General features: G+C 30.9%; 1 protein-coding gene across 2 annotated transcripts; it reads right to left on the bottom strand.

Moving 5' to 3' along the window:
* Positions 1-12,504: 12,504 nt before the first annotated feature.
* Positions 12,505-21,152, bottom strand: LOC134276132 (E3 ubiquitin ligase TRAF3IP2-like). 2 transcript variants are annotated; one of them, XM_062758405.1, is made up of 5 exons: positions 20,985-21,152; positions 14,502-14,689; positions 14,263-14,416; positions 13,431-14,153; positions 12,505-13,278 (listed from the first exon to the last, which is right to left on the bottom strand). In XM_062758405.1, exons 2-5 carry the CDS (start codon positions 14,685-14,687, stop codon positions 12,812-12,814), a joined length of 1,530 nt encoding a protein of 509 aa, XP_062614389.1. In that variant the 5' UTR covers positions 14,688-14,689; positions 20,985-21,152; the 3' UTR covers positions 12,505-12,811. The 2 variants fall into 2 exon arrangements, with proteins under 2 accessions (XP_062614389.1, XP_062614388.1); XM_062758404.1 differs by lacking the exon at positions 20,985-21,152 and adding an exon at positions 15,778-16,413.
* Positions 21,153-21,168: the final 16 nt, after the last annotated feature.

The raw sequence follows: 21,168 nt of genomic DNA, 5'->3' as shown, positions 1-21,168 counted from the left end.
CAAGTCTAAATTTAAATACACATCATGGGTATTATACTCTTCTCATACCGCCCAATTACATTGAAAACAGGCCAGGATTTAAGTTGTAACAAATATTTAGGACCCCAAGGTGCGACGGTATTCCAAATCCTATGGACACGCAGAAGTACATGTACGTTGATCTACGCCAAACCCCGCGATGGTCTGACATGTCAAAGTTCAACTGCAAAAAAAGAACGTTTTAACATTATTGTAGCTACTGCGCCAAATAGCTTGTAGAACATTCATTTAATTGCTAAAGATATACATAATGCATGTCACAATGCAATGCTCTAACTTTCAAAACGCTGCGTTTGATGAATATATGCATAATTAATATAGTGTACTATTTCATTAATTTTTTGTCTGTTACTGGTATTACACTTTATGAATTTATTAAAGTGAATTCATGCTCAGCATCAATTTTGCACAACATCACTATACAAAATCCCCAAAAGAGGTATTCTATTTATCATAGCTAAACATATTAGATTTAGAATGAAAAGAGGAAACTAAAACATTAACTTCTTTTCAAAAACTCCGCTTCTTTAATCATATGATATCAATAAAATGACCTTGCAATGTCAGGAATTTGAGTAAAAAGAAAATAATTTATCAGGTCACGTTAACATTCTTGAAGACAATATATGTACAATTGTATTAGCTGTGCATGATTTAAGAGATTTATTTTTAGTGTTTGACCCTGATTATCTGTTTTGATTAGCTGAATGTTTTCAAACCACCTATCTATGGAAGTAATGCTAATCAAAATACAAGTTTAAGTTTTAGTTAAAAAGAATATTTAATGTATATGCATATCACCTTTACATTAAATGTTATGACATTTATGCATGTTGTACACATATGTTTGTCTTTTTTATTTGTTATTGCTTTCTGCAAACCACTTTTTTCGAAGGGGGTGGGTGGATCATACAAAAGGACTATATATACTGTTATATAATTATGACAGACTAGAAATAAAAAAAAAAACTTTTTTCCAACTTCAATCAAAAATTTAAGAAATAGATATAAATCAAACCTTGGTGCAAATGCACTTTTACTTTGTACTCGAACACTTACATGAAAGATGTATATTTTGTTTTGAATTTTGGCATAGAATCTACCTTGACATACTAATCTTATTTTAGTTATTGTTATTATGCATTTTGCATTGAATTTTATTTGAAATTACACAAAAGCAAAAGGAAAGATAAGAAAACAAAGAAGCACAATTCTGTAGATCGAAATTGTTTAATTGTAAAGAGATTTGTATGATTGCCAACCTGTAGAATCAATCTTATTTAGACATTTTATGATTTTTTAAAAGATTCTACACTTTTAGCGTAATGGACGCTATGTATTTTTTTTTGATTAAATAAAAATATTCTAAATTAAATACATAGACCACTAACAGTGATCAACTGAAACTTCAAAAATAAGTAGCAGTTCAAGTTCAAGTTCAAGTTCATTTTATTCACTCAGACCATATCAATGGTACATGAGGTTCAACAATATGTACAATATATACAAAGAATAATATACAAGATACACGTGAAATGGCGGAAATATTCATATAAAGTAACAAAGATAACTATGGAGGACAGACTTTTTCATATACTCTATTTATGTAACAGCATAGTTTAATCAATAGTTTGGAGTCAGCAGATGACAACAATTCTGATAATTTGAAAAAATTTGGTCTATTACAAATATACTGGGAAGATATTTTTTTCTACATTCGGAAAAATATTTGCATTCTAAAATGTAGTGATACTCATCAGCTATTTGTCCATTATTACAAAGATTACATTGTCTATCATTTTTGGGAATCCCAAACCATCTCCCAGTCTCAACTGGAAGACGATGATTTGTTGTTCTTAGTTTAATTAATATTGTTCTAAATTTTTTTGGTAGTAAGGCTAAATATTTTTCAAATCCAAATTCTGTTTTGAAGATACTATAAAAGAGACCTTTAGATGAATCGCGCATATTACTTTGCCACTTCTGTATGTACTGATCTTTAAGACGTTGATCAACTATAGCCTTTAGCCATTTAATATTTATAAAGGTCTGTTCATTCCACACATTTGAGAAGCCACAACTATCTAGTATATTCTTAATACATAAAATCCAAGGATTCTTATGACTTCCTGTACTGAACTGTTCAAATAAATGTCTATATGTAACATAAACAATCTTATTTTCAGGCTTACCAATAATTTTGCCCAATAGGATATCATTCTCGAATACACTGTTATATACAAAGGGAAGCGACCCGTTTCGCCATAAACCATATAACTAGGAGTACTACTTTTTAGATTAAAAATATGTTTCAAAAATTTAAGATGAACACGTTCAATCATATCAATGTTCTCAAAACCCCATATCTCACATCCATACAAAAGTACTGGAGTGACAACTTTCAACAAATCAAGCTGGCAAAAAATTAAATTGTCGAATTTTTCGTATAATTCCATACATTGCTTTTTGAGCTTGCTCACATAAATGTTTTTTAGTTTTACAGAATGAACCTGATCCAGAAAACAGTATACCTAGGTATTTAAATTCGTTCACAATTTCAATAACAGAATTATTGTAATAAAATACATTCTTAACAGATGGACCTTTCGAAAAAATCATAATTTTTGTTTTGTCTACATTGACAGTCAGTTTCCATTGTACACAATATGAATGAAACTCATTTAGAGCATGTTGTAAACCCTCTGCAGACTCAGACATTATATGTATCGCAGCATAGAACAAAATAAATATTTTAAAATACATCAAAATTTCATTTTCTACAGAGTTTGAACTGCTCACATTATTAAAAGATAGCCCATGTACATTTTTGCTGGCCAGAAACTCTTCTAGATCATTAATATACATAGAAAACAGGAGAGGTGATAAATTTTCTCCTTGGCGGACACCAATGTTACAATTGTAAAATTCAGATGAAAGACCATTCATAGTCACAAGAGACTTGACACCATTATACATATTTTTTATAAAAGTAAAACATTTTCCGGTAATGCCATTATTCAAAAGTTTGTACCAAAGCCCATTTCTCCACACTGTGTCGAATGCCTGTTTGAAGTCAATAAAAGCACAAAAAAGTTTCTTTTTGAGAGACATCACCATGTTTGAAAGAAAATGTAAACTAAGTATATTATCCAAGGTAGAATAACCTTTCCGAAAGCCAGTTTGGCTTTCGCTTATAAGATTTAAGCTATCTACATAACATTCCAAGCGTTTACATAAAATGGAGGTAAAAAGCTTACCAAGACAACTTAAAAGTGTTATTGGACGATAATTTTCTGGATTTGTTGGGTCACCTTTATTTTTAAAAATCGGTTTGACAATACCCGTGAGCCATTCGTCTGGAATTATTCCACTATCAAAAATCAAATTAAACATTTTTTTATATACAGGCAAAAACGTAGCTATTGTTGATGAAATATGTTCGTTTAGCAACTGGTCATAGCCTGCGGCCTTATTATTTTTTAATCTTTTAACTGCACATAAAATTTCTTCCTCACTAATCTCAAAATTCAAAAAATCATCACATACACGGCTATCTGTTGGAAAACTTACATTGTCATGACCTTCATTGATGCCCTTCAGAAAATCAAACATAGCATTAATATCTACAGCACATTTATTTATCGCATTAGGACCATTTAAAATTTTCCATATTCTCTAGTATTTGTTGATCGTAAAGATTTCAAGTTTTTTGTTATGCCTTTCCTATAATCTTTTATACACGAATCCATAATCTTTTTATAATTTTTGCTTTCTAATTGAAGATTAGCTTTATTTTCTAAACAAGGATTTTTACTATTTAATCGCTTTGCCAAATGATATTTCAACTCTTTATTGAACCAGGGTTTATTGCGTTTGTTTTCACAATTATCTTTCTTAAAATTAGGCTGTTTAAAGTTAATTCTACGTTTAACGTCACATCTAAAGTTCAAAACCTACGAGTAAACAAACAAAATTTTCAAACAATTGTGAATTTATTTAAATTAACCTATTCAGTACATTAAAAACATTACAATTAAGTAATAAGAGCATTTAATTGATATGACACCTAAGATTAATTTCCCTTGCAGAGTTTTTCCTTAGTATGTAAATCAGTTTGAGTCCTATTGTTAGCAAACAATGTAGTCTAAGACTGAATGTGCAGGAAAGTGGCTTTTAACTAGGCCTCAGTTGTCCTTTGGATTTATATTGCCACACGTCCATGTACCCTGGAGGCAAATGCTTCTTTTTTTGATCAATATCTATAGTCAAAATTATTGATGACAATATTTAAAAGTGTTCATGTTGAAATATCCTCAAATTGAATTATGTCGTATTTTTTCTTAGTACTAGATCTACTAGCATTAAGTTTTGAAAGCGTGAATACTAATATTTTGACCATACTGATAGCTGTTAAATTATATTTATTAAAATTAATACCTTGAATTCCACACAAAAGACAGATTCTATATATACTGTTATATATGGTTATGACAAGTATATTATCTTTCCCAAAAATTGTAGCTATTTATAGGTAAAAAAAAGAAATCAATTACTTTACTTTACTGTTTCTTTCGACTTTACAATATGAAACAAAAATTTAATGATGCTTTTCACTGTATATAAATCTTGGTTTTTGATATAAATCAAACCTTGGTGCAAATGCAAGACTGACAAAAAAATCAACAAACAAGACTTTGTCATTAATATAATCATATTACTTACATTTATGTACCAAAGTCTTTAATTCTCTAGTTTTCTTTAATAAGACACTTACATGAAAGATGTATATTTTGTTTTGAATTTTGCGCGCGGGTGATAGAATCTACCTTGTTGACATATACTAATCTTATTTTAGTTATTGTTATTATGCATTTTGCATTGATATATTATTCTGAAATTACACAAAAGCGAAAATAGGAAAGATTGTGCACATCCGAATACAAGTTACAAAGAAGATATCACAAAATTCATGTTGTGGCAACCACATCCACCGTGCTACTACCCTTACAAGAAATTGTTTATAAATGTCATTGTTTTTAAAAAATCAATCATTTTGTATCCAAAGTTATTAACATGGACATCTTGAGATTTGTATCAAAGATAATGGTTCTAGTCTCTATGGCTGTCTTAAAAAGATCCTCACATTTTTGTAATTGTAACTGAAAATCATCAGCTTCACAGTCTTTCAAATTGCCAACTCTTGAGAATCAATCACACATTATTTAGACATTTTATGATTTTTTAAAAAAATACATCTACACTTTTAGCGTAATGGACATATTTAACCAAACTATCTCTTACAGCTATGTATTTTTTTGATTAAATAAAAATATTCTAAATTAAATACATAGACCACTAACAGTGATCAAAACTTAGAAGTTTGACTTCAAAAATTTGTTTCCTCGTGGGGGTGGTGTAAGTAGCAGGTGTGAGCAAACACGGATCTCTTAAACATGAAATGTGATATCAGGTTCGAACGAAGGAGTAATCACCCCTGCTGGCCGCTCACACCGGCCATATATGTGCCCCACGTCCTGATAAGACAAACAGAAAAATCCATAGACACATTTGTAGGAAAAAAGAAATCAGTCAGTATTCGATATAATGATAAAATATATGGAGATAACGAACAGTGTTCAATCCCAAAAGTACATAAAACAATACAAATCCGGAGCAGAACAAACTCGGACCTCCAAAACATCCGAGGTTGGTTGCTGAACCATCCCCTGCCTATCAATAACACCCGTCATGTGCTCCTTGTCCTGAAAAATTGTAAACTGTAAAACTTATTACTATATAAGATTTGCGAAATGCTTGTTTCATCAACATGTTTTCAATATTATATCCAACTTCATTTTAGAAATTCTTCGTTCATTATATATGCAAATGAGAGACATAAACTACCTATGCAAGAGACACGAGTTTATCGCTACATATTTTATGCAAGTAAGGATATTTGACTATAGCAAAAATTAAGCCATCAAGGTTATTTTAAAGTTGTGTATTTGGTTGTAAAAAATAATTCTTTTGCTTATTATTAATAAGGAGTTTTTTTTACCATATGCCGAGCTGTACTTATATAATCTTGTGATATCAATAAAGGAAAGACCCTGCAATGTCAGGATTTTGAGAGAAAAAAGAAAAGAATTTACCAGGTCACGTTCACATTCTTGAAGACTATATACATGTATATACAATTGTATTAGCTTTGCATGATTTAAGAAACTTATTTTTAGTTTGTGACCCTGATTATCTACTTTGATTACCTGAATGTATATTTCTTCGTGGTATACTAGTATTTCTTTTTGCAAACCACCTTTTAAAGTAATACCAATCAAAATACAAGTTTGAGGTAATGGAAATAATTTAAAAGTCTACGGCGTATATAACCTTGTGAATTTATTTTAAAGTTAAAAAACAATGATAAAAATATTTTAATGAATATGCATATCAAACTTACATTAAATATAATGAAAGTCACACTTTTTGTATACGTATCTTAAAAAAAGATTTGTTAATATTTTCTCAAATAATCTTCTCGAGATAGGGAGTGGTCGGGTCATACAAACGGACTATATGTACTGTAGTTGTATATATGACAGACTATAAATAAATAAATGTCATGAAACTTTTTTCTTATACTTTCAATCAAATATTTTAAAAGAAATATATGAATTTTAACCTTGATGCAAATGTACTTGTACTTGGTACTCAAGTACTTAAGATAAACATGTATTAAATTTTTAAATGTCGGAAAAGAAAATACCTTCACATTGTAACTTATTTTGTTATTGTTATACATTCTTTACTGTATTTCATTTAAACTTTAAAGTAAACAGAAAGCTTGGAAAATATATAAGCATAATTCTGTGGATTGAAATAGTTTAATTGTGAAGAGTTTTGTTTGGTAGTCATCCTGTAGATTTCAACCTTATTTAGACATTTTATACATATTTTTTAGATTCCACACTCGTAGTATAAGCAACGCTATATAATTTCTTTTGATGTAATAAAAATGTTTTAAATGAAATAAATACATAGAAATGTGATCCAATGAAACTTAACTTAGCAGAGTAAACATGAAATGTGGGATCTGGTTCCAACGAAGGAGTAAACATCCCCTGTCCACTGTTCACACCCGCCGTTTGTTCCTTGTCTGATAAGACATTCAGAGAAATCCATCCACAATGACCGAAGAATTAATATGAAAAACGTCATTCAGTATTTGATTAAATTTTAAAATATGTGGAAAGAACGAACAGTGTTTTAGCACAAAAAAAAATCAATTAAACAATACAAATCAGAAGCATAATGAAACATGGACTTCTAAAACAGGAGGAGTGAGCATTACCTTCCAACTGGTCACACCCTCATGTGATCCTTGGCACGATAAATTAAAGCAATATGAGCTGCGTCTTTGATGTCGGAATTTTTTGCTGCAAAATTGTAAATAACTATTTCAATGACATAAAAAAGAAGGTTTATAAACTTTCGTTGATCACATTTGCGATGTAAGAACTATTTATAATCTTTGATTGAATTAAAATCACATTATTGTCGTCCTGTACAATAATTATTTCTTATTCAATACTATATATTCGATTGTATAGAAGTCATTCCTCTTAAACAATTTAATGCTTTATTTTAGTCTAATTGATCAAAAAGATTTAAATTACATACAAATTTATCACAATAACACATTTTAGCAGCAAAGTTAGATTTTCAAAAATGTAGCTCATATTGCTTTAATTTTATTTGCTGACTAGTTGATGTCATCGTCTGGACCATAACACTTGCGAAAAGCTTATTTCATCAACATATTTGCCATACGATTTCTTTATTTTAGAAATTGTACATTCATTGTTCGTTCATTATGCATGCTCTCGAGTACTCCATCATTTAGAGGACATAAACCCCATATACAAATGATAAGGGTATAACGCTACATATATGTAATTAAGGAGATAGTTGACTATAGAAAAGTTTTTATTTTCAAGTATGCATTCAGTTGTTACGAAGAACACTTTTGCTTATAATATGATATAGACTTTTTTAACGATAATCCCAGTGCCAAACCAACAAGATAGATGAATTGTACAATGTATGAATAAACGTTCTCTCTCTTAATGTAAAGATAATGGTAGGTGAAAATGGTTGTTTCTTTTTCATTTGATTGCTTGTTGAACTTTTTTCGCGATTTTTGATTATATTAAGATACTTACACTTACTGATAGAGAGCTGCATTTAGATCTGTATGATCGTGGTATTTATGGTCTTTGAGTAGTCAGGTAGTTTTTTTATTGCTCCACTCTTACCGAATCACGAGATCTCACACTATACTGTCTCTTCTGAAGGACCACGGTTATCATGTAACATATATAGTGGTACGAGCAACGTAAGGAAATTTTTCTTACCCCATGACTCAAGAGCAAACGTTCGTACAGCTGCATAATGCTGTGAGTGACTTATTACGTTAAAGTCTTTTAAAACATGTTTAAGTAAACTTGTAGAGCTTATCATATTGGTGTTATGGCGTTATAATTAGATTAAATAATGCATTATTGCTGTTTTTAATCCCTTTAAATATTATTTCAGTCATATTTTAGGTCGTCCATTGCCAGAGAAGGGGTTTAAATTTAGAAGTTTACTGTATTTGCCATTAACTGTTCCAGGGCAGTGTCGGATCTTGACAACACCTGTTGTAAATCAGGGTCTGGGATTTTTGTTTGAGGTCACGTCATTTAGACCCTCAAGTTTCAATTTGAATTTATCGTAGACCTTCAATTAGATTTGTTTGGGCTGGGGTAGGTACCGGTTATCCAACGATTGCTCTGCTGAGGGTATATAATGTAGAGATTTTTAATATTGAATAGAACATGAGACAAGAAAAGGACAGCACTTAAAAGTACTCTTGTAAATAAATAATTTGTTGCTTTTAATAAGATAAGCATCTGTAATCACATTGCATGTACAATATGAGCATGATCATTTCATTCATTTTTTAAAAAGTTTTTCTGCCTGCAATCTATTCACCTATATGTATATGCAGTATAAAACGATAGTTTGATTTCTTCCTTTCGTTATCTGCAGAAAATTCTTTTAGTTTTAGTTTAGTTTTTTTAAATTTAATTGACGCAAATTATTTTTCGTTGACCTAGTTGTTGTAAAAGTTTCAAGAAATTTTCTTCAAAAAACATTTGACAAGAGATGAGATTCTAAAGACATTGTTTCCAGATATATTAAGCTTCTACTCAGTGGAAGTATAAAAGGCTTATCAGATTTAATGTCCTAAAAACTAGACAACTCGTATTTGTGGTATTACAGATAAATAAACATTCAAATTATGTCTTTATACAATACAAACAAAGCATGCAAGGTTTACAAGAATTGTGTTATCTCTAAGACGAAAAAGCACTTGAAGTTAGTCTAAATGCTCTTTGTCCTACAGATACATTATTGATCCTGCAAAAGGTAATTTTTTTTATTTAGTCCTCTCAACCCATGGGGTTGAAAATAAAATAGCGCTTAAGCATTAATGTTTGTAAAGGTGAACGTTTATGAGAATTTAAAATTCAAAATCGGAATGAAATTATATATTCTATACATATTTATAGATTAATAATTAAAAGAGTGTCCTTTTTTAAGTGTGAATATACACATTTATCAAATCTGAAATGAATTGATAATTCAATAGATTTCAAAAGGGACATATTTTTTTTGTAAAATATCAAATTGAATCACAAGATATGAAAAAGGTCTTTTTTATTTAACATTTACCACTGCCATTGAGAATTGATGGTACCTTTTCGAATGGTAAATCTCTCTGGAGTATAGACTTCTTTTAAGAGGTTTCCCAATACCTAGCTTTTAAACTATCTGCAATTTCTTTTTAAATCACGGTATATAAACAAAGTGTCAGACTCCCTGTAGTGGCACAATCCGTGAGAGTGTCCCAGAAATTTTCTTGGCAGGCCATTGAAACCAGCTTGTTCTGCACGTAGACCACTGAACAGCTTCTAAGCAGATTGTTTATGTGTATGTAATATATATAACATGTATAAGATAACTGTAGAATCAATCCCAAACAGATATACATAGTTTTTTTTTTTTACTAAGGACAGTCAATCAAATAATAAATACTGAATTTGAAGTTTTAGTCACTGATCGTAGAGAATGTGGAATGAAGTGGTGAGTTAATTAAATAACTACCGGTAAGATAAAGGGAATGAATCTAATATTAAACTCGAAGTAAGATATACAAATTTTAGAAGTAGATATTCATATTCAATAGAATGACAACCCCATAAAAGGTCTTTTATTTCCTTCATTAATGAGCAATGATGTTTTTTCGACCGGTAGTCCAGGTAAAGCTAACTCTCTTAAGGTATACCTTTACTCAGATGACCAAAAATTCCACTGATAAGAAGGAAAAACCACCTATTGCACATTGTACACCAATGATTCTTGTGTTAAATTTCAATTTCAAATAACTAGGTCACTGACCTACTTTTCATGCTAGTGGCCCCTGAGTATTTCTCGGGAAATACCTCAATTTTTCACTTTATGACCAATTTTTTCTATACACACAAAATATTACAAGCAACTAAACTCTTTAAATAATGATATATTATAGCAATGGAACAGCATTGCTTCATATAAAGAAATGATTGGAGTTTTGGCCATAAACTTGATAATTATCACAGTCCGTATTTCCTCTGTCCTATTTATATTTTTTCACCATTTTAAATAATTGATAAGAACTCTAAACTATCTATAGCCTCAGATTACTTTTGATGCCCTAATTCTCATGGTATTAATATCATATGGGGTCAATGATCAAATTATTGAGATATATTGTCTTGAATGGTTTTTGTACATATTTTTGAATTTCTTTATTTCGTAACATTCAATATATTATAATATTTGCAAAATGATGTTTAAAAATACATTTAACCTTTACTTCGTGATTATTATTGAAAGAAATCAACATTTTTGACAAAAATGAAAAATTAAAAATTTAGTCCGAATTTTCTCTGCATTACCATACATTGACTTTTGTACCTGTATATTTTCTTTAAATAATAAAATATTAAATTTTTTAAATTGATTTCGATTTACAGAGGTATAAGCAATCGCAAAATAATTGCTAAAATACAATCTGTTTGAACTTAAAATTATATAAGTTCGCCAGTCAGAGGTACAACAATCAAGAATATCCTGTTCACGTGGATGAACATTTGCTATCTGCTTTGTATATCACTATTCAATTATTAAAAAAAATCAAGACGCATGTCGAAAGATCAGAAATAGGATAAGTGCTCTCAAAGATGAAATTTCTCCCGCTGAAAAGACAGCTTTTAGTATTGCCAAGATCAGATATGATTGTCTACAAGATATTAGGTCTTTCTTCAACAAAATAGTGATAGAAAATGATAAAAGATGCCATACATGTGAATTCCTTACACTATACAATTGTATAAGATATTATATTTCAACTTTTAAAGACTTATATAACGTGTTCATATAAATAAAACACAGACCATACAGCCTGAATATCAAAAAAGGCAAACGTCATTGAATTCGAAAGTTTTATAAAATATTGCTCAGGATTTATTTTCTTTTCATCTGTTTACTTTTGATTCATGATCGTAATAAGAATATCTGCTTCAAGGGCTGGTAAATTCTATTATCTTTAAAAATATTTAAGGTTTTCAGATCTGATTAAAATCTCTTTTGAATTTAATGGTCTCATCAGATTTTGATATTTAGACGCGTTGAAAGAAAGAAATTTTTAGCCTCATACTTTTATTTATTATATTTTTTCGTACAAATTTTATAGAACTTGGGTTTTTCAAACTACTTTTATTATATATTGTAAGAGTTGAAGAAATTTCTTTTCCAAGCGTCTTTGGCTTCGATTTTGAATATTTTTCAGATTGAAATCCTACCATGAGAGCCAATCCTTTCCGTCACAACTGCTGATCCCTAGAGTGAGCGGATAATCGGCTAACCATTAGTACTCACTTGTACTTCTCAATTTATTTTATTCAAAAAGTATATAAAGAACATGATCATTAATTCCGGGTGTTCATTTAATCCCAGGGTTCACATTGAAACTGTTGACAGTTTTTGTACTTTGCCGTTGTGAGTGAAGCCGTGGCCATAACCACCAATAAACCATTATAAAGACTTGAAACGTGTCAGTTTTCTTCTTAAGTTCAATTCGATATGGTACTTTTGCCACTGGTAAAGAAAAACAAAGCTAACACAAATGACTCAAAGGTTTTACAATGAGAGGACCGCGATATGATAGTATAAACATGTCTTTCTTATACTTGACGAGATTTAACATTCGGCAATCAATTCAACTGAAAAAAAAAAACCTGAAACATTTGACAACCTTTCCTTATGCAATTTGCTCGAATGACTAAAATATTAGAATATTTAAAAATTCACAATGAAAAATATTTTTCTTGAATTTTAATCAATTATATCTTCAAAGATCCATATAATTACATTAAAACTTAACACATAAAATATTTCATGAATAACTCACATATTTTCTTAGTAATCAACAATACTGGTGATATAACGTGAATGGATATTTATACATTGTACAATATGTGTATTTACATATCTACATGTACAACATGTTGAGTGACGAGGATAATATACAAGCAGTAACCGTTACATAGTTATCATAAATATATTTCCTCATTATAGTTCAACTTATTCACGATTTATGTTAAACGTTCCAACAAATGAATCGTAGTCACTGCTTTTGTAAGAATCCTGTTAAATGTCGAAAAGTGTCTGGAAACACGTACCTTATGGTTGACCTTAAAAATTCCGGAATATGCTCAAGTTTTGCACCAGAGTTGCGGAAAAGTACTGGTAGAAAACGTTTGTTCATACTGTTATTTTGAATAAATTCACTTCGAGCTCTGTCAAAGATGTATCTTGTGTGAAACTTATTGTCACTCGCATGGGCCTCTGCCAAATCGTCGATACGAATATGTTTGAAATATTTGGGAGATATGCAAAAAATCACAAAGAGCGCTCTTGTGAAACATTGGTCTAGCCATTCATTAACATTGATATTTTGTTCTGTAAATAAAGATTCCATCATATCGCATTTCACCTCAAAACCTGCTTCCTGAAGTTTGGTACACATAGTAAGCACTTCCTTGATGTGATGTTTAGAATCATCTGCCAAAGATACAAAGACAGTCCTGGCCCCTAGGAACAAATATGAAAACATTCTTAGTTTAAAAACAAATTCCTGTAGTCGTGGAGCAACCACCCATTGTTGTATATAAGAAGAAGAAAGAGAGACACACAGTTTGTGGAGAAGAAGAAGAAAAAGAAGGAGAGAGAGACTAAGGACTTACCTATGTTGATGACAGGACTTCTATAACATGTACAGGCATCAGGAATATTAGGAATGTCTCCATCACTTTCACAATCTTTCTTTCCTCGACCTTTTTTCCTGAAAACAGGATGTGAATGTCTCCGTTCGGGATCTGTATTCTCCTGTTCTGAACCCTCGGGCATTGATTGGACACGTCTTGTCGGCACAATTGTTTTTTGCCTCAGAATATTTTCATTTTGAGTTTTCTTTTCAGAGAAAAATGTACTATCATCATTTTCACTTTCATCCCCTTCATAATCACTTGGAGGAATAGGGTTAAAGTGTGCGGGAGGCAAAAGTTCCGGGCCATTGCCAAACAGATTCATTGAAAAGGGTTCTCTTTCATTCTCCATTACAGGAGTCTTCACCTCATCATTTTGAATTTCACTCACGCTAGAATTAGCTTGGTATCCTATGTAACTTTCAAAATTATTATGATGAGATGGAATACGCAATCTATTTGCATAATTAGGCTGTTTGCGACGATAATTATATTGTTTTGGTTCACTGTGAGCACAATCTGGAATTCTACAATTTGGCTTTTGTCTCGGATTTTCAAAGTTACAGTCAGTTGAAGGTAAGTAACTGGCTCCGAATGTTCCATTGTCAGAGCACTCATAACAATTGCAATCATGTTGTGACGAATTATCCAGGGGAATCGGAGCTCGTTGCATCTTTTCCATTTTATATCGCCGTTCAATTTCTATATGAAAGACAAATGTTAAAAAATTTAACCAACTGCAGGTCATATTATCACTTTCATGGTATATATGTCAATTATGTAATGTACATGTAAAACCTTATTTACTGACCTCCCAAGTACTTCACCAATATGTCGTCTGCGTGGGTTTCAAGGGAGCAGATTGCCCTTTGTAAAATTCGAAGATCTGCATTTTTGAATTTAGCAAGATCACGGATAAACTTTACTGTTGGACTCTCTCCAGAAGTACAGCGAGATCGCAATATCTGAAATAATGTACTACAAAAGTTAAAAGGGGAAAGGAAGATGTGGAAGAAATATTGTCAGGATATCAAAGTCCTTCAAACTTACCGATACTTTGTTGTGATCCACTTTGATTGTGTAGTCACTCTGTGTGAAGATGGCCTCGGCCAGTCCTTCCAGAGTCCTCTGACCATCTACGGCCGGGGAATCAAAGACCTCGGCCAGCTCATTCAAGGCGTTATACGGTATGTAATGTAAAGGATAAGGAGGCAAATCGTCAAGTTTCCGGGCCATATCTATGAAAAAAAACAGTCTTCTTTGAACTTTTTGAAATGCTAAAAACATTGTATTAAATGATACATACATGTACTAATCCTATCACTCTTATGTTTGCTTTACAAAGCATTCCCCTCGAAACCTCTAGTAGGTTAATAAGCGTAATAGTTATTCTACAATTTATAATAATATTCACATTTCAAATTGAGCTTAGAATTCCATGTTGAGTAAGTATACTATTAAGGCCTCTGAGTTGTGTACATCTATGTATTTTATTTAATGATTGCATAACCAGTCTTCATTCAAAAAGTATTTTAAGGCATGGATTATTTTAAAATGAGTTCAAGAAAGATTTTGTGTAAAAAGAAAATAAAATCACTTTTAAGTTTTTATATTCTCCGAGATATATTTCCTTAAGCTTTTTCTACCACAGGACAACATTAACCAGATTCCAATTATAGATAAATCAATTGACAACAGTGTTCAATGAAAGAAGAGCAAGCTTAATATTTGGGTCCCTCATATGTCTCCCTAAAAAAATCAAAAATTCTAAAATCTTATTACACATCCACGGAACAACACCAATAAAATGTCCTAAAGATTTCTTTTCTGAATTCTTATTGAACATCCTAAATACCACAGTTTTCTTTTTCCGAAGGATGATTTGGCCACTTGTACAAAACAAGAGGAGTTAAAGAAATAAGTTTTTTTGTAAGTATTCATTCGGCCTCAAGATAAAGATGAAAAATCTACGAGCTGAATGCATATACAAGACACACAACAACAATCAAAATCAGAAAGACATATAAGATACTGCTTAAAATATTAGAGGAATGAAAGGAAGAAAAAATGCTACGGATAGTTGGACTGGGATAACATGGGTACGTTCGATGGAAAATGTGGATATATATTCTCCGAAAATATACAATATGTGAGAGCCAATTTTGGCAAAAAGTAACTTTTAACAAACCATCGATAAAGATAATTATCTGAGAAGAGGATCACCACACCAGATTTTATTGACAAAATTAGTACTGTGTTGTCATTTTAGTGGAATAATGATTTGTTTGCAAAGACATATCGATACTTATGATACAGTTTTAAGTACCTGTATAGGAAATGACCTCTTCTTCGGGATCACTATTTAGAAAATCAGTTCTCATACTATAATCCATACAGTAATAAAACACACTAAGAAGTATGATAAAAGTTTTATAAACAACAGGTAGCAATAAAATACTGCTTGTCCTTTAAACTATTTTCTTTTTTATAACATAAAATCCTTCGAAATCGTGACATAAACATCTTTATTTTCACAACAGTACAATAGTTTCCAACTGCATATGTAGAGACCAGAAGGGAATATCCAGCAATATCCCAGAAATGGTATGATGACCATTAATTAAATGGCTTCCGCAAAATATCCTAGAATCTGTTTTGGCTTTTACTGTGATTGTCAACAAACCAGGATACTAACACAACAAATAATCCAAACTCCATAACGATCCTGTATTGTGTGATAAAGAGCTGGGCTAGGGTATTGTTGTTCACTATCTCTCTCTACCTGTTCACATATGTGACCGCTTTTTGATAAAATCACGCGAGTCAGTCTAGAAAGGAGAATATCATATACAAATTCGGTTTTACATTACTGAATATTTTAGTTTAATATCCATATGTTTATGTTTATAAAACTAAGGTTACAATTGTATAAAAACTGATGGTAAGATTTGGTGACGATTCAAGGCATTTTATTTGAACCAATTTTGAGATAAGCATTGTAATTTCACGTGGTTTGAAAAGTAGGACGCGACAAAGTATTGTTGATAAATTGTTGTTTATTTAATCTCTTTTTACAACTGTGTCGCTTTAAAAATTCAGAAATCAGGCATGCCTTGTACGTATGATGTTTAAAGTTCAAAATGTAATGGTGTTATCAAGCAGCTGTCACTCTTATGGTTCAAATCAAATGAATTCCAAAACATTCACATTAATATTGTAGCTCTCATCGATACTTATTTGTTTTCAAAAGACAACATGCAATGTTGAAAAGACCTGTCATACATTATACAATAGGCATTTAATCTACTTTAAATTACAGGATGTTTTTGATGTACAGAAAACGTTCTACGTATAATATGTGTGTATATTTATGCTTCATTTTTTTTTTTAATTGACGTATAGTTCCGATGGTCCCAGTATTTGAATATGTATATTTTGTATGACATGTTTTTCTATGTATTGTAAATTACAAAAATACATGTCATGCATGGTATTAAATTATTTCCCTACTAAAAATAAAAAATGAGTGTTTGGGCTTTCTTTTCTTTTTTTTCCATTACAAACAGTTTGTCTTCCAAACTACAGTAACTATAATTAGATGAAAGTTAGGGAATTATTATACAATGTCCTAGACCACTATTCATTACTTGGAAGTTACGGTTGTATTATCCATCTATTTATGTTCACCGCTGGGATATACGACTGACGTTAACGCCGACCAGGAACTCTGCAATTAGTGAATTACTTCTTTGTGTCAAGCACTCAAAAAATTCAAAACACAATTTGGCTAAAATTGATATGAGATGTTTCTTCATGCTGCTTACACTTTAGGAAACGATTTCAATCACAAAGGAATTATTTTATTGGGTCAGTCTAATTTCCTTATCCAATATCTAAATTTCAAACAAATTTCTATTATGTTAAATTAAAAAAAAACATATTTATTTCGAGCAGCACATTTTTTGTAATTACATACAGGAGAAACTCATAAATAAAGCCCCCATTTTTATGAATGAAATAATAAAGAGCCGATACATATTCATTTCAAACTGTTTGGCTGCTCAACCATGCAAAAGCGCCTTACACTTTATATCCCCGGGTATTCTGTCGAAAAATTCCCCTTTTGGAAATACCCCGTTACAATGGTGTCAAAAGGACTAAGTCAGATCCTTCTGATTTAGCCATAAACTACTGAATTCTTAATCTTCAATTCATAAACAAAGTTTTTAACAGGTGCATATAGATTTTTGAAAATTAAAAGTAATTGAATTGTAAAGAAGTCATCTCAATATATGTCTTCTATTTTTAGATTCGAATTCGTGGAAATGAAGAATGCACCTTTAATAAAACTAAGCACGTGATCACAAAAAAATAAATAAAGTCTGGGTAAGTTTTGGGTTAATTGATCTACATATTGCACTTTCCTGAAATATGTGTAAATACTTTTTTTTTTCTTTTTAAACAATTTATTTTCCAGACCCTTATCTATAACAACATATAATCTTACATCACTTGAAAAAAAATATGTGTAAATACTGATATCATTGCCTTTGCATGCAGATAAAATGCGTTCAAGGGTAACCAAGCCATATAATCTCTGAGTTTTGCAATTATTAAAAGTCCTTATGAATAAATAGATCAATTTACAAAAGGGTATGTTTACTGTCAGAATTTGAAAAGGGAATTTATCTCATAAATTCTATTGCCATCTCTTTACAGGTTTTTCACAGTCCTCGGGATAGGCCTGCCAAAGAGCTGTTTACCAACAACAATGAGACAAAAATTGGGCAATATTTAGGCCACCCCCTACATTTCTCAAGCACTTATCTCGTAAATAGATTTTCTTAACCAAGAAATGGAATTTTTTTTTACAGGGAGACAACATGACCATCAGATTTCAGAACAATATCACAATTTACTAGTTAAAAACAAAACTATCAAGAGTAGTTTATCAAAAATGAAAAATATATTGGTATTTTTCCCCAACAAGTCTATTATATCGATTAGAAAATATATAACAATATAACATTAAAGTCTTATACAGTGTATAACAGCGATTTTTAAAAATGTTTAAGATTAAATATATGTATATGTAAATAAAGAATAGTATTTCAGTTCAAAAATCCATTTTTAACAATTCCAATCAGGGGTAGAGCAAACACAGACCTCCAAAACATCAGAGGTTGGATCAGGTGCCATGAAGGAGTGAGCATCCCCTGCAGACCGATCACACCTGCAGTTTGCTCCTTGTCATGATCGCGAAACAACGGAATTAGTGTGAAAAATGTCAGTTGATATTTGACTTGATGATCGATTATATTTGCTGACAATGTCATTGTATAGAAAAAAATCAGTAATCCACGAGCATATCCCATTTTTAATGTTAACCGAATTTGTCTCTCGAAGACATGATCCTCAGTCACCGTCAGGAAGTTACTCAAACAAAATATTTAAAGTGCAAAGTATGTACTTTCAGAGCTTGTCATTTTTGTGGCAAGAACAAAAAAATGCAACGAAGTTTTTAATGTGACCTTTGATTTACCCTTTCAGATAATTAATATTGGTCTAGTCATAAGCTTGAAAGCACATATTTTTTGCTCAAATACCAAATACTTCAAATGCTGGGGACTAGTAGTACAAAATACGTGAATCAAAAACAAATTGTCTCTTCCTTCCCCATTTATTGTTCTTTGGACAGAGGTATGATAAAATTGCATAGAATAAAGATGTTTATATTGGGGTTATACGGCAAATAGTATCTAGAATCAGAAAACAGGACAATGCATCAATTATAATACCACTTTTACGACCCCTTATTATAATGAACAGGAAATACTTTCACCAAATGAAACAAGAGTCTTTCAATGTACTGTACCATGTCCTTGTATCGTCTTACCTTCTCTTTCAGAAACATTTCATATGTTCTTAGATGGTGTTTTTCAATTTTCGACCAAGTTAGATCAATGCAATAAAATCTTATATTATTAAAACTTTCCTCAAAACTACTCTCAAGTAACGAACGTCATTCATGGTCTACTAATTAAACATTTGAGTTTGATCAAATACATGTACTATAAAGCAATTGCATTGTTTTCTTATAAAGCTGTATTTTAGATCTTCAAATAAAGAGCATGGTATTGCGTTGTTTTATAAAAGATTTAACATGTAATAATTGACTTCCACAAACTTTGAGATCTTTTTTGTATTTAAAAACATCTCATTTGTAAGAACCAATTATTTTTTTTTGTTTTTATCCCGCCAGTAATTGATAACGATTGTGTTCGAAAATTTCAAGACAATAAAGATCAGTTTGTAATACTGGGAAAGAATCCAACTATCCATTGCTGATCAGTTTTGTCGTTGCTATTTTGCTGAGGGTATGTCATACATGACAAATACAAGGTGCCATAGAAATATAATTTTATTCGAAAATGGATAGCTTTGTTCATAGCACATATGCCAACAATCCTAATAATTTAATACAATGAAGAAATAATTCCAGAAAAAAACGTCCTGTGCTCTGACTGCTTTGAGATGCAAAACATAAACTTTTGAATCTGATGGGACTTAACTTATGAAATTTCCATGACTAAAGATAGAAAAATCTCAAAAATATTTATCCAACATGCCTAAACCAAATCCTGTATTGTATGGCGCCAAGACGTTTAAAATGATAAAGATAATCAACCTTGGCTTGAAATGATTGATAAAGAGGAGGCTATTATTTGATTATAACACAGCTTTACAAAGGATAAGTTTCAAAGTAATTTTTATTCGATCTAAAAATGTGATATAACGATAAGATATTTAGCACAGTATATTTTCTCTAATTGTGTTAAAAAGTAATTACTCCATTATTTATAATTGCCTTCCTGACATTTTAAGTTAATATTCTTTCAATAATCTAAACACATTAAAATGAAATTTATATCGATCATTTTAGGTAACTGCGAACAAATTTAATGTAAGCCTTTTAATGGGGTTTTGCTTGCATTGCAAAAAATCTTTAATGTATATGCTAAAATTGCTTAATTTGCATTAATTTACATTTATCAAGACGTATATTGTAAACAGTCTGACAGTTTTCTTCCAAATAACCCTTTTTACGAGTATTATCTGAAAAACAGGAAGAATTTTCTTCCGAGTTCCACAGAAACACTTCTTAACATGGAAAAGTGAGAAATTCAAAATAAGTTTTATCTATGAAGTAGAACACCAGTTTCAATAAAACAAGGACATATTGGTGACCTAGATATTCTAATATTATTTTTATCAGAAAATAAACTTGTAAAAATAAAAAAAGCACGCTTTCTCACCGAAGACAAAGTAACAAGTAAAAACATAAAATTAATTTAAAAAATGCATGCTTCTTCTATAAAAAATAGACAATACATCTTCTTACGATGTAAAATCCAGAATTGTGAAATAGCTATGTGCGTAGATTTAAAGGTCTTCATGCATACCTGTGTTTTAAAGCTAGGTACCTCCTGACATGGCCTACAAAACAAAACTTTTTCAAAGTTTTGCACTTACCTTTGTTCGATTATCTTCAGCCTTCTATCCCCTGAAATAATGTTAAGTCCTGACTCTTTTTATGAAATACAATTTTCCCATAAAATAATTTCAACCATATTAAACACTGTGTATAGATACATTTCATACTGTTTAAAGTACACCCGTATCTGCGCACCTCCACTGTTCATTTACTGGGTGACGT

The sequence above is a fragment of the Saccostrea cucullata genome, unplaced genomic scaffold, assembly GCF_032062105.1.
Source record: "Saccostrea cucullata isolate Sc308-1 unplaced genomic scaffold, CSIRO_AGI_Scuc_v1 ctg672, whole genome shotgun sequence".
Classification (NCBI taxonomy): domain Eukaryota; kingdom Metazoa; phylum Mollusca; class Bivalvia; order Ostreida; family Ostreidae; genus Saccostrea; species Saccostrea cuccullata.
The sequence above is the reverse complement of the archived record's forward strand: the minus strand, read 5'-3'. Positions and strand labels throughout refer to the sequence as shown.

Coding starts and splice junctions, on each gene's coding strand:
- LOC134276132 (XM_062758404.1), bottom strand. CDS start 15,844: ATGGATTATAGTATGAGAACTGATTTTCTAAATAGTGATCCCGAAGAA. Junction 14,690..15,777: donor AGAGGTCATTTCCTATACAG/GTACTTAAAACT, acceptor TTTTTTTCATAG/ATATGGCCCGGAAACTTGAC. Junction 14,417..14,501: donor TGGATCACAACAAAGTATCG/GTAAGTTTGAAG, acceptor ACATTATTTCAG/ATATTGCGATCTCGCTGTAC.